The sequence below is a fragment of the Saccoglossus kowalevskii genome, chromosome 6 (assembly GCF_978046115.1).
Source record: "Saccoglossus kowalevskii chromosome 6, keSacKowa6.1, whole genome shotgun sequence".
NCBI classification, from domain to species: Eukaryota; Metazoa; Hemichordata; class Enteropneusta; family Harrimaniidae; genus Saccoglossus; species Saccoglossus kowalevskii.
In genome coordinates, this window is record NC_140646.1 from 32,349,748 (window position 1) to 32,367,031 (window position 17,284).

The 17,284-nt window shown below is 34.9% G+C and overlaps 1 protein-coding gene across 1 annotated transcript in view; it reads left to right on the plus strand.

The window, feature by feature from the left end:
• LOC100368684 (steroid 17-alpha-hydroxylase/17,20 lyase-like) overlaps positions 1-17,284 on the plus strand; it is a 40,116-nt gene that overhangs the window by 7,608 nt on the left and 15,224 nt on the right. The window contains exons 2-8 of the mRNA XM_085500387.1: positions 8,998-9,181; positions 9,311-9,484; positions 9,937-10,030; positions 10,723-10,884; positions 11,024-11,232; positions 11,587-11,718; positions 11,842-12,081. Coding sequence (XP_085356513.1) covers positions 9,016-9,181; positions 9,311-9,484; positions 9,937-10,030; positions 10,723-10,884; positions 11,024-11,232; positions 11,587-11,718; positions 11,842-12,081 — 1,177 coding nt within the window. The 5' untranslated portion in view covers positions 8,998-9,015. The remainder of the gene's footprint in view (positions 1-8,997; positions 9,182-9,310; positions 9,485-9,936; positions 10,031-10,722; positions 10,885-11,023; positions 11,233-11,586; positions 11,719-11,841; positions 12,082-17,284) is intronic.

The following is a 17,284-nucleotide window of genomic DNA, read 5'->3' on the forward strand; positions in this document are numbered from 1 at the left end:
GAACTTTCAAAATCTGTGTGCAAGCGTAAAACTGATAAATATGTAAATGCTAAATCATTGCATCCATCAATACTGGTTAAACTTTTTTCTTCCCTTAACGTCCATAAATCCTGGTTCTTCAACTTCTTATGTCCCATATATATAGTTTTTTCCTTTTTATAAATTGTCATTATCTGCAAAAAATAATTCAGTTTGCTATTAGCTTACAATGACCAGTTTTTAATTAATACACTTTGTAACCAATTTTGGAAACAGATGTTTGTGGTGTCTGTGTATGCTGGCATATTTCTGTCCTCACAAATAGCAATGTCGATAAAATGACATCTTGTGATATGTTAATTTCTCCCCTATGCAACTCAGATATACTTCCAAAAAATGATACCCGGTACATTCTGATTGAAAAAATATAAATATCGAAAAATGCATCTAGACAACAGAATAATATAAAATCAAATTGTTTCCTAACCGAATATATTAAGGGGTTGTGCCATATATACACACAGTTTGTCTTTTGAGAGACTAGGACAGTACATTGCTGTACTTGGGAACCTAATTTCTGAGAACAATAGGGGGATTTAACTTCCTACAAGACAAGAGACAAAAGAATGTTATGTAACAATGCAGCTGCATGATTTTGTCTCTCAAAAATAGGAAGTTGTGTACATACAAAATTATTGAGTCCCTCCACAATGGGAATGCCACCATGAATGTACAACTTCATCGATCCCCTGTACTTTCACAAAATAAATAATTGTATTATAATTATGATCCAATACAATACCATATTTGCTCTAAAATTACACTTGTGGATACTAAATCATGAAAATATTACTTATTTCGACCATTGAAGATCCCTGTAATTTACCTATGCGCATGTGCTGCTAATAGAGTAATTATGGTAAGTGTAATATTGTTTCTATTTTTTTTTTCAAAATCAAGAAAATGATATTAAAAATATAAAAACAGTTTAATTTGAAAAATGATATAATGGTATTCAGATGGTTATGATTTAAGCATAGACCTTAGAAAACAGGGACATGCAACTTCTGTCTGAGACAAAAGAAAATCCAGTATCCTATGTGCAATGTGGGCTATAACCTCCCTAGAAGATTTATACATCTAAAACAGTTTTTACTAGTATTCCCATTGGTCAGTGTATAATGAGTGCACTATGCTATATATCTGTTCTAAATATGATGAAAAATCCACTTGTTATAATGACACAAATTTTCACAGGTCATTGTTTACTTTTAGGCAGTTTTGTTTCCTTGCAGAGAAACTTACCATTTTTGTTTCCCTTTCCTGATTTCATAGTGGAATAAAAACTTAATTTTTAATTTCACTCGCATCAATAGAATAGACTTGGCTATTTTGATCAAATTTAATTTTTCTGATTATATTCCAACCACAAAATTGTATCATTTTGTGTAGCTACACCCTGGCAGCCATGTTTGGCTTATGAAACAGGAGAGGATGTAACAGTGGTGTTGACATAGATTTATTATCAGTTTCTTTAAGGTGTTAATTTGGTAGAGGATTATAACTAAGCTTACTTGAAAGGGATACCCATGGTAGCATGCTCCTGTTCCCGTTATATAGACTAAATATTTTTTTGTCCAAGTTGAGCCAGAGTACCCATGATCAATTTGATGGACCCAGAAACGCCCAGGACTTTTACTGACTGCATATTACACCTTCATTATAATTTGTTTAATTTTCACCCATTTGCCCTCTGGATCTTCAATAGTAGTGTTCATGCTACACAATGTATGGGCTAAGATTTAAGCTAATCTCGTATGTTTGAGTTCATGCACAGAAGGAAACGATGGTTAGCATGGGGTAAGGAACGCCCAAACTTATTAAAGGGGAACCGCTCAATCCCATGGATTGCACCAAAGAATCATGGGACACTATTGTTTATGTTGTTTACAATGTTAATCTATCTTTTGTTATCCATTGTTATTTTAATCCAGAAAGTAAATTTGTTGTAAAATTAATCTTAACTGGAAGGTGCCCCTTTAAGAATAGGCAAAATCTGCAGGAATTTTAATTATGATTGCTCAGTTAGAGTAACTAGGAAGGTTAGTTCTACAGCTATAAAACAATACCAAAGCAAATTCAGAAAGTGCAAATTGCAGAATAACAGGAAGTAGCACAGAGTCTCATCATCAGTTCATTTTTTTCTTGAGTAAATTTCTCTATAAGTGTTAACGTTGATTGTCATGCAGGAAATGGCACACCGAAATAAAAAGTTATGAATATAGTATAAATCTCCTAAATGAACATTGAATACAATGGTTTTTTTAGCCGAGCTAAGCGCTCATGCATGTTTTGTTTTGCCTGTGCTAAGGCTCTGGACTGACCAGATTTACTCTGTACTTAGTATTTCTTAGCCTGTGTTCATGCAATTTTTTTCTAGTACAGGCTAAGGTATTGGACCTCTTAGCCTTTGCTGAAGAGCTCTGCGTGAATACTACTAATAAGTGTCTTCTGTTTATTCCTTCCTTAGGTGCATACATTTAGGTTCACTTCCCTTTTATATTGATCTCTACAACTCATTCAAATCAAATTAGGCTCAAAGATGGGCAAAAAATATTAGATTTAGTTTAAATCCACGCTAAATTAAAAGTTATTTTGAGTATGGGAGTTTTTTTTGTGCGCAAAGAAAATGAACTGTTGCACACTGTGGGCATATATCATCTTATACTAGTTTACAGGAAAAAGGGATTCTGTATGGTATTTGACGTTATGGGCATAATATATATAGTTCATACATGGTTACTAAATTAGATTTCTCAATGTACAGTACACTATTGTTGGTATTGTCTGAAGAGAAAAAAAACAATATACATAATCTTTGAAAATTAAAAAAAAAAAAACATTTTGCAGTCAGTTAAATAATATTAAATAATTTGAAAACATTGCCATGAATGGAAACAAATTTACGTTGATGTTTTTTGCAGATTTCAGGAGTTGGAAATAACCTTTGTTTATACTTGTCTTGTATTAACAAACATAGGAGTTAATCCTCATTAACACCTAGGTACTTGAGCTTGTTGTTTGACAATTATGAATGATAATGAAACAGTACTTACACAGTGAGCCATGACTGAACAAAAAATTGCACATTTATTTTTTTCCAAAAAATAGGTATGATAGTACATAAAGCAAATGCCACAGTGTTTTTTAATTTATATAATTTTTGAAAAACAAAAACTAAAGCCCCAAAAGACTATCCTGCTACATAAACAGCAACAAAAGTATCTAATATTGTATTGAAGTCATTGTAAAATAATTACAAATTCATACCTTGATGTGCCAGTTGCAGTACAGCAATCGTCCTATGATTCAACACCATCTAAATACTCCGCAGGTTATGTAGTCCACCAGCAGTCACTGGCATCAGCGTTACTATAAAATTTCACTGGGGATCGAGGCATTATTCGCGAAATTTCATTTAAGTGTACTTGCAAGCGCCAGTAAAACTTGAAAAAATAAATTCCCGCACGTATATTGACTCACACGAGGTAGAGGTTTTTTTCTGGGCCATTATATTAGTGACATGAACAAAAATACTGGTCATGTTATGTATGTAATGAAAAATAAAATGATCATTATACTGCCCATCAAAAAGAAAATGTCATCGACTCCATCATTTAAAAAGCAATTGTAATTATTCTGACCAGTATAAAAAACATGGGTCATTAAAACCACCATTTTAAAAAAACTGGTAAATATTTTGGCCACTTAAAAAATTCTGGTTAATATTCTGGCCATTAAGATAATAGTGGCCATTATAATGGCCAGAAGTGACTTTTTAAAGGGGTCTGAGGGGTGTAAAAAACAGAGTTAAAGTGAAATGAAATATTATTATAACCTCCTCACTAACCTAAAAGCACAAATAAATATTCAAAAGTTTTGAAAATTAAAACTTTCCGAAACGCGACGGAATTTCCGAAAGTAATCCGGACGCTGTTATATGTAAATATACCTCTTTGCTATTAATATTAAAAAATTTAGCAATATTGGGAACAGCGGGTTTCCCAACAGTATTGACATTGCGTTAAGGGAGCTTCTTAGCCCAACCTTCCTGCCCCAATTTTCTGAGAATTTTGTCCAAAAAATATTCACCAATGGACAATCAACCATGAGATGTATTAATGTTTCATCCTCCCCCTTGCAAAATGTACATAGCTTGGTTTCACAAATTTCAGGTCTAATTTTGTGTAATCTTATGTTTGTAGTGAGAAGGTTATGATTAACCTTCCACTGGAACTCTCTTAATTTTGTATCTATTGTTAATTTAAATGGCAAACAATATATATATTCCCATTCATGTATTGTCTCTTTTAAAAAATCAGCCAAAATACTTTCTGATTTAGGAGGGATGAAGCCCTGAGCAATAATACCTGGAGTGACCTGCTTTGCAGTATATTGTTTTATATGGATATGACAGTCTGTGAATTTCACCCCTATCATCTGTTTTCCTTGGTTTGTTATATCAAATTTTGACAAATCCACACCTTTTCTCAGCTCATTTGGAAGAGCTGAGATTATCCCATACCATTTCAAAAACAAGTGTTCAGGCAATTTGCTCAAGACTCCCTCTCTCCACTCTAAAAGTCTACCATTGTTTTTAAAGAGATGACCAACATATTTAATGCCAATTTCAGAGAACTCCTGAAAATAAAAACTATTCCCAGCAATTAATATGTGCTTGTTATTCCATACTATCTGATTAAGAATATAATTTTCAGGGACGTGATCTTTTACTGATTGCCAGGACTTTAATAGACTAGCATGGAAATTATTAAGTTTTATTGCCATATTCATTGTATCGAAATTGCTATCCAGTAAATCCTCAATCTTGCCAAATTTGTCTATCTTGTTTTGCAAAAACCATTTCCAAGGATGTTGCAGATTCTTGTCACAATAACGGCGCATCCAATTTATTCTCTGGGATTTATATATGGCAAAAATATCAGGTATATTTAAACCACCTTTGTCAATACCCCCAACAGCTGTTTTCCGAGGCATCCGGTCAGGGCCGTTCCAAATAAATTTAAAAATCAAACTGTTTACCTTTTTCAAAACATTCATCTGAGGTTCAGAGAGGTTCATCACATACAAAACTCTAGAAATTCCCAAAGCTTTAATTATTTGAACTTTACCTAGTAGGGTCAAATTTCTCATTTTCCAGAAATTTAAAGACCTATTAAGAGACTCCAAGGGGGCTGCCATATTCATTTTGTCTGCCAGCTTCTGGTTATAAGCGATATAGATCCCAACAACTTTTATTGGTACAGTTGGCCATTTTACCTGAAGTGGTTTGTCTTTTCTGTTTCGCCATCTACCCAACCACAAAGCCTCACTTTTTTCTTTATTAACCCCCAATCCTGAGATAATTTTAAAATGCTTTAATTTTTCAAATAACCTTTGGGCAGATGGCAGGTTCCTAACAAAGCATGTTAGATCGTCTGCATATGCTACTCCTTTAATCTCCCCTTGATTTGGCACTTCAAATCCTTTGATGTCTGGATCAGCTCGTAGTGAACACATAAATATCTCTAGAGCCAGAATAAAAAGCATTGGTGACACAGGGTCACCCTGCCTGACCCCCCTTCCCAACGGGAAGTACCCGGTGCTGGTTCCCTTGTTCATGACACAGCTAGTAATGTTTGTGTACAGAACTCTAACCCATTCCCTAAAATTTGGACCAAATTTAAATGTTTTCAGTGTCTCATGAACAAAGTGCCATTCCACTGTATCAAATGCTTTTTCTATATCGATTGTAAGCAAAATACCTGCTAAGTTTTGCTCTTTAGAAAATTCAAGTACACCATTTACTAACCGCACCACATCTCCTATAAATCTATTCTTCACAAATGCAGATTGTGTTACATGAATAATGTGGGGCAAAACCTTTTCTAACCTCTTGGCTAAGCATTTGGTACCCAGTTTATAATCTGCATTTAATAAAGATATAGGGCGCCAATTTTTAATGAATCTCCTATCCCTTCCTTTTTTTTCTAGCAATGTTATAACCCCTTGACGCTGAGTGTGAGATAATTGGCCTTTTTCGTATGCCTCGTTCAAAGAGTCAACTACTAATTTACCAACAAGAGCCCAGAAACATTTGTAGAAATCTATGGGTAACCCATCATTTCCGGGGGCCTTATTGGGAGGAAATGTTTTCATCACTTCAACGGCTTCATCTAATGTAATTTTACCTTCACATGTCATCGCTTGTTCCTCTGTTAGTTGTGGGACTTCTACATTTTCCAAAAACGGTTCTTGTAGAGGGTTGAAATTTTCATTGGAAATGTCCAAACCAGAGGAATAGAGCTTTTTGTAGAATGCTTTTATTTCTATATTGATTTCTTTTGTAGTAGAAATGGATGTACCATCACTTTTAATTAATTTATTAATATGTGATTTCTTATTGTTCAACTTTTCTAACTGTAAAAAGTATTTATTATTTTTTTCCCCCATTTCTACCCAATTTGCCCTAGATCTAATGATCATGCCATCAGTGATGACATTGTATTCAAGTTGTAGGTCATTTTTAATTTTTTCATGTTTATTTATAATTTCCACTGTTGGATCTTCCCCCATTTTAGATTCTAATTCTTCTAAAGTATGTTCTAAGTTTGAGATTTTTTTGGCCCTTTCTCTACTCTTTTGTTTACTATATTGTATTGTTGTTTTCTTAATGCAAAATTTTATCCAGTCCCACAGGGACCGTTTATCTTGTAAGACAGCCCCTTCCTCCAACCAGTTTGGAAATTTATCTTCTATTAATTCAATATATACACTATCTCTCAACAAGCTAGTATTCAGTTTCCAGTAGGAAGGGCCTTTGATTGTCTCTTCATATTGTAAATTTAGAACAACAGCCGAGTGGTCTGACAAAATACATGGGGTAATAGAACATGACTGTACACAATTCATTAGTGTGTCATTGATAATGAAGTAATCCAACCTGCTTTGTACAGTATTAGGATGGAATCTCCTCCATGTAAACCTAAGCTTATTTGGGTGTAGAACCCTCCATATATCGATTAGGTCCAGTGCTTCCATAAATTCAATAAGCAGCTCAGATGATTTATACCAGGGTTTGGGATTCCCCCCTTGGCGATCTTTCAGAATGTCCAACACCATATTGTGGTCTCCACCCCACAGAATATTGACATCCGGATTTAATAAATTTCCCTTGATTTCTTTCAATAATACTTTTAGAAAAGTGGCATGTTGTTTTTCAAAAGTGGGAGCATATGAGTTTATCAGTAAAAATTGCTTGCCAAAAATTGTAACATCCAATATTATATACCTGCCCTCTGGGTCTGACACTATTTTGTGAATATCATAATCTAAGTTTCTCATAATTATTAATACACCTCTGGCAGTTTGTGAACCATGACTAAAAATCATTTGGCCTTTTAATTGGCTACGCCAATATCTTTCACAGTTCAATGTACTGTGTGTTTCCTGTAGCTGTACTGCTTCCTTGTTTAGAGAGCCAGTTAAATATTTGTTTACGTTTTCTATACTGACCCACTCCCCTAACATTTAAAGTCAAAACACTAATGTCCGACATCTGCATAGCTGTTTGAAATATTAATCACCCTGTACCTTTCCATTTTCATTTCCTTGTGCTTTTTGATTTTTGACTCGTTTTTCAATAACAAACAAACAGGGTCAAATATTAAACCCTGGAAAATAGCAAAAAACTGTAAAAATTTAGAACTAAACAACATCTTAACCGACTTGACAGTCTTAAGTACAAAACTACTGGAATAGACCTCCAGCCAACAATAATCACAACACACATCCCAACACCGGCCCTTCGCTCAAACCAATTTTCAAAATTACCTCTTTTCATAACTCACAGTGAACCAAATATTCAAAGGATATAAAGTCTAAATTAATCATTCTCGCTGTCTTTTTAGTCATGTTCAAGGTAATACATCTTCCGAGTCAAGTTTATGTGGTTTTCCATTAATGTACAACACTCCATTCTGAAAACGGGGCCTCTTCCCTTCATTCCACGCTTTTTCCATTAATGGCATAATTTTCCTCTTTGCTTGGTAATCTTCCTTACATAAATCTTCCTTCACGAAGATGTCAGTTCCCTTTAGTATATCCCTGGCCCTGGTTAAAACTATTCTTCTATCTGGTCTATATATAAACTTTGCGACGATAGCACGAGTACGGTTACCTCTAGAGGGGCCACCTGGTATTCTATGGGCGTTTTCAATTGTCATTGGGTTTAGGTCGAATTTCTCCTTTACTAATTCTCTCACCATCTCTATCGTATTTTCGTTGTCTTTTTCCCCAATTCCATAAATTCTTACATTAAACCCTCTTGAGTATCTCTGTTCTTTCAATCTTTCTTCTCTTTCATACTTATTTTCTGTTTCTAATGCGTTGACTCTCTTCCTCAGTCGTTCTATTTCTTCTGTGTTTTCTTTCGCCGTGTTTCCGTTAAATTGTACCGAATCTTCTAGATCTTGATATTTCTTTTCCACCTCACCTAACCGGGACACTAAAACAGCCATCTCTTTAAAGCCGTCCTCAGTACTCTTTTTCAGATCAGTTATCAATTTCGTGAGATTTCTTACGGAGTTGTCGGAAAGTTCATCTTCTGTCGCCGAGCCATTTTCCGAATCACGCTGTCGGGCCTCTGAACACATGGCGGTGGTAACGAACGCGTTCATGGCGGTTCTCTCCTGCTGATGTTCTTTCGTCTTTGGCTTTTTCTTCTTATCTTTTGAACTTTGTCCTGGCATTTTCTTCTCTATTTGGTCACACTGTATTTATGTTGCCCATACGTCTATACTTTATAGAGGTGTCTTCTTTTTTAGTGAGATTTTTTTAGCGAAACAGGAGCCGGTCTGGCGCAATGTTACTAGCCGAACATTGTCACGTGGTCCCCCCATCATAGCAGGTTTATTTTTTTGTCTTCTTGATTTACAAACACGTTTATTTCTTTTACAGAATCAAGTGATTCCGAGTATGATTTTCGAAATATTGTCATGGTTTCTTGGTATTTTCACCAGTCCAGTAAATGTATTGATTCTGCTGGTGGTGTTCATTGTGGCAAATGGACTGTTAAATCTTCGACCACCATCTGGTTTCCCACCTGGTCCTCTGGGGTATCCATATATTGGGCATGTATTGGGTAAGTGGTACACATTGTTCAAGCAGTGTAATTGTGTTCAATAAAGGTTGTGCCCATAGTTTGGATGGAATAATTGGCTCATTACACAGTGTTTACCAATCGCTTTATACGATTTTCTTAAATTCCTAGATTTAGCAAATGAGCCACATATCAGGTGGACGCAATATGCTAAAAAATATGGAGATGTCATCACAATAAAGATTGGCACATTAAACTGTGTTGTGCTAAATAGTATTGAAGTCATCAATGAAGCACTTGTTAAGAAGCAAAATGATTTTGCTGGACGAACTAGTCAGTACTCAAGTAAGTGAAAGCTAATATTGTATACCCGGCACAGAAAACAGTTGAATGGCCAATTGAATATGGAAATGTTGTTTGTTAAATTTCAATGACTGTTTTTTCCTATTTCCTGCGTCCTTAGATTTAGATATTGACTATATCTTTCTAATTTGGTTGTCTTTGCTCATGAATGTTTAGAAACTCTGCAGATAATTTCTTGTATGCAGATGGCAATGTATTACTCAAACCCAAGAATTTACGTTTGCTGGAGGTGTGTAAAGTGAAGTACTGACTAAATGTCCCTAGTCTTCATTTATTTATCTAAACATTTCAAATTAAACTAACTACTGAAACCAAATATGTTTATAACAACATTTTTACATAGAGAGAAATGGAAAAAAATAGTAAGCAAACAGAAATATATTTGCCTACTAGTCATTCATGATTTGACTCTTCATGTTTCCTTTTTTCAAAAGCTGACTTGCTTAGCGAAAACGGAGAAGATATTGTTTTTGGTGACTTCACCCCCAAGTGGAAATTCCTTCGCAAAGTTGGACACCAGGCTATTAGGTAGGACTTCGTCCCGTGTCCGATAATTATCCCTCGTCTGGTCCTTGTGCAATAATAGTTCATACAACTCACTATTTTCAACTTCTCATTCAAACGATAATTCAAGAGGCTCTTCAAATTATATATATATCCTTAGTTTCACCTTATCCTTGTCAACTTTCCATGCAGGTCTCAATATCCAGGACGCTCGAGCTCTTTTGATGCTCACTTTAAAACAACTATTTTACAAACTGTTACATAAATATTCTCATTTGACAAATTAATAACACTTTGCGTTACGAAATCCATGGATGACTAACTGTTATTTCAAGTATTAGTATCCGGGCTCTTCTTGGATATATATTTCTCCTAAAGTCAAAATGTTGAGGCTGAAGGAAAGATTCAGAAGAATCGGTCTACCACAAACACCCACAAGCATTTTTAGATATATATTTTGAGAAATTTCCGGAAAGAGTTCCTACTCACCCCTAACATAAACCTTAACACTCAAGCCCTAATGCAATTATACACGCCTCTTCGGATAACTATACATGTTCTGAAGATGGGAATATACAAATAATAAATTAATTATTATATGATTTCATTCTTGTGTTTGAGGCTATTTATCCTATGAATCAAGGTTTTGTGCTCAACGCTGTCATTCAAATAATCTAATTATCTAACTATCATCTTAAATAATTTACATTTCACAGAAACTATGCAAGTGGAGAAAAACTAGAAGATCTCGTGAGACATGAAGCTTTTCCGAGATTGCAGAAAGCTGTAGCCGACAAGAACGGGGAATCATTCTATCCAAAACCATTACTGTATTTTACGGTAGCGAATATTATTGCTACAATGTGTTTTGGTCAAAAGTAAGCAAAAGTAATTCTGACATGATAAATTGTACAGGTTGAGTAATCAAATATAAATATATGATGAGTTTAACTATGTAAATCGTGTATTTTCACAAAATATACACACTTGAACTTACTGAATATCACTTTTTCACAGATATGAAGTGAATGACCCCGAATTGAAAGAAATTCTGAAGATGATTGACGATACAAACGAATCATTTGGCAATGGACTGCTTGCTGATTATATCTCGATATTCCAATACATACCAACTAAGGGTATTCGTGAAGCCAAGCGTTTTATGACAAATTGGCTTGGTTTAATTCAGGGAAAGGTTACTGCCCACAAAAACAAATTTAACAAAGGTATAAAACCTACACTATATATAATTTTAAGCTTCTCAAACATTGAAAATGCTTTTTCTTTTGCATATGAATTGCCTAACTCATTCTCTATGCCTAGACATATCATAATATATTTGGGATGTTTATTACATTGTCAATATCGACCTCACTTTACAGCAACAGGGACTGTTTCTCCTTGACTCATTGCTATATGACGAACACAATATATGCGGAGCAAGGTGACTGCACCCACTCTATACTTGGAAACATTTGACTTCCAATCTTGGATGTTTAATATATGTGTCTCACTCGCTTGTTTGACCATATAATGTAATGTATTTGTTAGTCTTCTAAATATATCGCTTTTTATTGCAGATAATCCAGAAGTTCATGATCTTATTGATAACCTACTAAAAATCCAAAACGATGCCAAGATAGCAGGTGAAGATCAGGCAGATAAATTAACTGACATCAATCTTCGTCAAACAGTCAGTGATATTTTTGGAGGTTAGTCAGTTTATCTACTTTGAAATAATAATTAATATTGTTTTTAAATATTGCGAACAATATACATTTCCTTAAAAAGTGGCATACTCGATATAAACATGTAAAATCTATATTCATCTGTAGCTGGATTAGACACAACCACAAACACCTTTGATTGGTGCATTGCGTTTCTTGCATGCTACCCGGATGTGCAAACTAAAGTGCAGAATGAGATTGATGACGTCATCGGACTAGATCGTCTGCCATTGTTATCTGACAAGGGCAAATTACCATACTGTGATGCTGTAATCCATGAGGTCATGAGAATTCGCACAGTTGTGCCATTTGCTGCACCTCATAAAACATGTTGTGATACGTCTGTGGGTAGGTATACCAACAAACTATCAATCTTTTCATATTAGGAACATGGTTTTCCGTCCAATCAATAAGTTTGTAGACGAGTCAGCATAAAAGGAATTGTTGAAACATGTTTGAATGTTAAATGTGTTGTTTTCTAGCTCTGTTGGAATATTTGAAGTTTTATTGGTAACCCATTCGTGTTTATCATTTCATGTGATTTTTATGTCAAGTCACAATGCTACAGTTTAGGGCACAGATCTAGAAGCAGTACCTACACACGAATTGGTGACGTCATAAAATACATGACCTTCAATCGGGGTCGTTTCCTCGGTATATACGAATTGGTATATACAAATTACAATAAAGATACTTAAGACATTACACATAAGGTAAAACAAATCACGTGACAATATAATGATAATAACGGTAATAAATCCTAGCTTAACAGTTGAAGAGAACGCTCATATAGTCAGTCGGGTGACGCCGAGGGTCACGAACTGTGTTGCAAAATGGCCGTGTGGTTGAAACTGGGTCATGGCGTGACGGGTGAGGAAGACATCATTAAACACTCAAAATCACAATAAAACGGGGAAGTGGTTGCATATTACGGCGTAGCTAACATGGGAAATAAAAAAACGCCCAATACAAACGACATGGGTTCGAATCACACTAGATACACACTCACCAGAACCGAAGCAATCAGAAACCAGCAATCGTTTTGGCTTTTCCGTTCAACTCATCGGAACACTGGAGTAGTTAGAAAAATGAACACCACTTAACGACCAACGTCGTGGCGTGGTACACAAGCGTGCCATCAAAATAAAACAAAATTAGCTTGAAAAGACAGTGGATTCGAGTCCCGCTCAGAGCTACCGTAAAAACGTAAATCAAATAAACTGAAATCTCTCAAACCGTAAACAAGTGAACAAAGAACGTCGCAACAAAATAATAAACCTCACAAAACTGCACCATACAAAACTGAATGAATAAATAATAAAATAACTAACGTCTTAAACTGGACGACGCGCAATTTGTTCAACAGTTTCCAGATTGTGACAAGAGATAACCAAGACCCAAGTCAAGGTAAGTTTTGTTAAAGTGTCGATGGCGTTCCCTATATTACGAAAACAATTCAGGCAACAGACGAATATCTTCTGTGGTGTTGTTGAATTTATACCGTGTCTGCGGAATTGTTGATTGAGGGTTCGAAGCCAGCAGTTAACATTTTGTTAGAAAGTTTCACAATTAAATCAAATATCCAATGATACCAGTATATTTATTTCATTATTTTAACAACTTGCAATGGTGGAAGTTGGTCAAACACGAGTTCTTACACCTAAATAAGTATCAAATATTTGTCGACACATTTATTCTCTCAACCTTGTAGAGGTGGAAATTAATTAAACAACAGGTATTTACTCACAAATATAATGGTCAATATTTGTCCATACATTCATTCTGTCAATTTAAGAACTTGTAATTGTTGGAATTAATCAAATGAGAGTTGTCTACACCAAAATAAGTTTCAAATACTTGTCCATACATTTATTCTCTCAATTTAACAACTTGTAATGGTGTAAAATAATTAAACGAGAGTTGTCTACACCAAAATAAGTCTAAAATATTTGTCCGCACATTTATTCTCTCAATTTAACAACTTGTAATGGTGTAAAATAATTAAACGAGAGCTGTCTACACCAAAATAAGTCTAAAATATTTGTCCGCACATTTATTCTCTCAATTTAACAACTTGTAATGGTGTAAAATAATTAAACGAGAGCTGTCTACACCAAAATAAGTCTAAAACATTTGTCCATACATTTATTCTCTCAATTTAACAACTTGGAATGGTGTAAAATAATTAAACGAGAGCTGTCTACACCGAAATAAGTCTAAAATATTTGTCCATACATTTATTCTCTCAATTTAACAACATGTAATTGTGGGAATTAATCAAACGAGAGATGTCTACACAAAAATAAGTCTAAAATATTTGTCCGCACATTTATTCTTTCAATTTAACAACCTGTAATTGTGGGAATTAATCAAACGTGAGTTGTTTACATCAAACTAAGTATTTAATATTTGTTGAGACATTTATTCTCTCAATTTAACAACTTGTAATGGTGTAAAATAATTAAACGAGAGTTGTCTACACCAAAATAAGTCTAAAATATTTGTCCGCACATTTATTCTCTCAATTTAACAACTTGTAATGGTGTAAAATAATTAAACGAGAGCTGTCTACACCAAAATAAGTCTAAAATATTTGTCCATACATTTATTCTCTCAATTTAACAACTTGGAATGGTGTAAAATAATTAAACGAGAGCTGTCTACACCGAAATAAGTCTAAAATATTTGTCCATACATTTATTCTCTCAATTTAACAACATGTAATTGTGGGAATTAATCAAACGAGAGATGTCTACACAAAAATAAGTCTAAAATATTTGTCCGCACATTTATTCTTTCAATTTAACAACCTGTAATTGTGGGAATTAATCAAACGTGAGTTGTTTACATCAAACTAAGTATTTAATATTTGTTGAGACATTTATTCTCTCAATTTAACAACTTGTAATGGTGTAAAATAATTAAACGAGAGTTGTCTACACCAAAATTAATCTCAAATATTTGTCCACACATTTATTGTCACAATTTAACCACTTGTTAATAGTGGAAATTACTTAAATGCGACTTGTTTAATCAGTTGACATCAATGCAACTTACCCGCAGACAGTGCACAACAGAGTATCATTATTGAGCAATTATAAACAGGAATGTGTCTTGGCATTAGGGTTAGGGTCGGGTCAGGTATGGGCAACGGAATTATTAACAGGAATGTGTCTTAACATTAGGGTTAGGGTCGGGTCAGGTATGGGCAACGCAAATGGCAAACATCCAATTGGCAAGATGTACACTAACGGGTTATGGCATGCCTATAGTTTACACAAGTAAAAACACAAAATTGGCAATTTTTTGGACAATTGTAACTCAATAATAGAAATATGTTGTATTTCTATATATATACACACTATATAGTCTTATCAAATGCAAACACATCCAGTCAACCCATTGTGGTCTTGTGGGTCAGTTCTCTACATAGTGATCAGGAGGACCTGGGTTCAATTCCCTTGCCTGCCCATCTTTTTCTCGCAAACACCATTTGGCAATAAAGCTAAATATGACAACAAATTATTTAATTTGCATGACTACCCACATAGCTCAGTTGATTTGTACTATGTGAGCAATGTGAGCGATCGCTGGTTCGAATCCAGTATGTTTAGTTAGATTTTTGAATGCTAGTGAAGACAGTGCTCCTATGAATAGGACTTAAATTGCATAAAGTGTAGGTACTCCTTCTGGAGCTCTGCCCAGTTTAGTCTGACATTACGATCAGAGTTATAGTAGACCCTGCGTAAAGTACAGTGATATAGATTTCAACATCATTTATGACTACCAATCTACTCAGTGGAGTGTACATCTTGCTTCAAAATCCAGACGAAAGTTACATACAATATATTAAAAAACCACAAATAGTGCACAGTTAGAAAAGAATTTTCCTAATACGTCGTTCTGATCGTGTTTTTTAAACAATTATGCAAGTCTTGGCAAAAGACACTGTATACTACGGTTTTTATATTCAGAGATTGGCCTCAAACGCGATTAACACACAGTAGAAGAAACACCATGCTGTCAACTGAAATCAGCAAAACTAGTTTTTGCGTTACGGACAAAGAGCGTAATGAAGAACATTGCATTCCTAGGGTATTTAGAATTAGAAAAGATAAACATGAGATTATTGTTCTTTCCGAATTACGACGTCAAATAACTGTTGCTCGCTCGTGAACCCGTTAGATTTGACAACCCTAAAAACGCAATGGGGCGTACAGCACGTATTTAGTCTATATTATTACTCGCGAACGCTCGTGGTGTGCAACGTATCGTGGTATACCCGCCTTCAGTAGTAGTTGTTTGCCCCAACATACAATATACATCCAATACTAGATACTAAAATACATGTTAATGGTCCACATCGTTTTCCAATGACAGGTGGATATAACCTTCCTAAAGACACAATGGTCTTCTTGAATTTGTGGAATGTACATATGAATGACAAACATTGGGAAAATCCTGACGAGTTTCGTCCAGGTAAGAGTGTGACGTCATATGTTTAATGCAAATAAAATGTACCAATTTAGTAAATAATTGTAAGCTGAATATTGTTTTATGTGACTTGTAACAATATTTTTTAATCTAGCAGCTTTTTGTTTTATTTTTAGAACGTTTCTTGGATGCAGATGGCAAAGCATTACCCAAACCAGAGAGTTTTCTTCCTTTCTCCGCTGGACGTAGAGTGTGTATGGGAGAAGTATTGGCTAAATCGGAGATGTTCCTTGTCTTCATCTGTTTATTCCAAAATTACACATTCAAAGTGGCCCCTGGCAAAGAGAAGCCTAATTTAAGCCCAAGTCTTGAGAATCTAATTGTGCGTTGTCGCCCCTATAATGTAATTGCTCATCCAAGGAAGGAAACCGATTAAGATTTTGCGTGAACTACTAATCTTGAAAGACAGACGTTTGTAGAATGATCTTCCAGAACTAGCATTTTACACAAAGGGAGCCAGCTGTGTTTTATTTTCATATCATATTCAGCTCAGAATCCCCCGCCCTCACACACACTTTCCTATTGTGAAACCGACAGTGCAACGTGAAACGAATGACGTCATTTTAAAGTTTACACATGCGCGTCATCAACAAGTTCACTAACATGATGTGATAATAGCCTACATGAATTATACATAATAAATCAGTCACCTAAACGCCTTAACTTATAGCGTATTGTAATTTTGCGGTATTGCGCTGGGTATTTGCATCCTACCATATTAGGAAATGCGAATTCCAAATATAGAACACTTTCATGCGTAAGCGTTCTCTAATAATGAAAACAAAAATGGCAGCTCCTATGGTACTTTGCTTAATCTGTTCTAAACTTTTTGGATTTCGGCATTCATAATAACCTCACATTATTTCTCTTATATAAATATGACATGGGATAAAATAGATTTAAAATATATATTAAAATGCTTCGCCAAACCACCGTCTTTCAACACAGGGTTGAGAAACGATTTGACTTCTATTGTCCATATGCGCGTTTTGGTATTTATCTTTTTAATTTTCCCCGCATCAAGTTACCGAAAATATCGGAGTAGACTGGCAAAGTC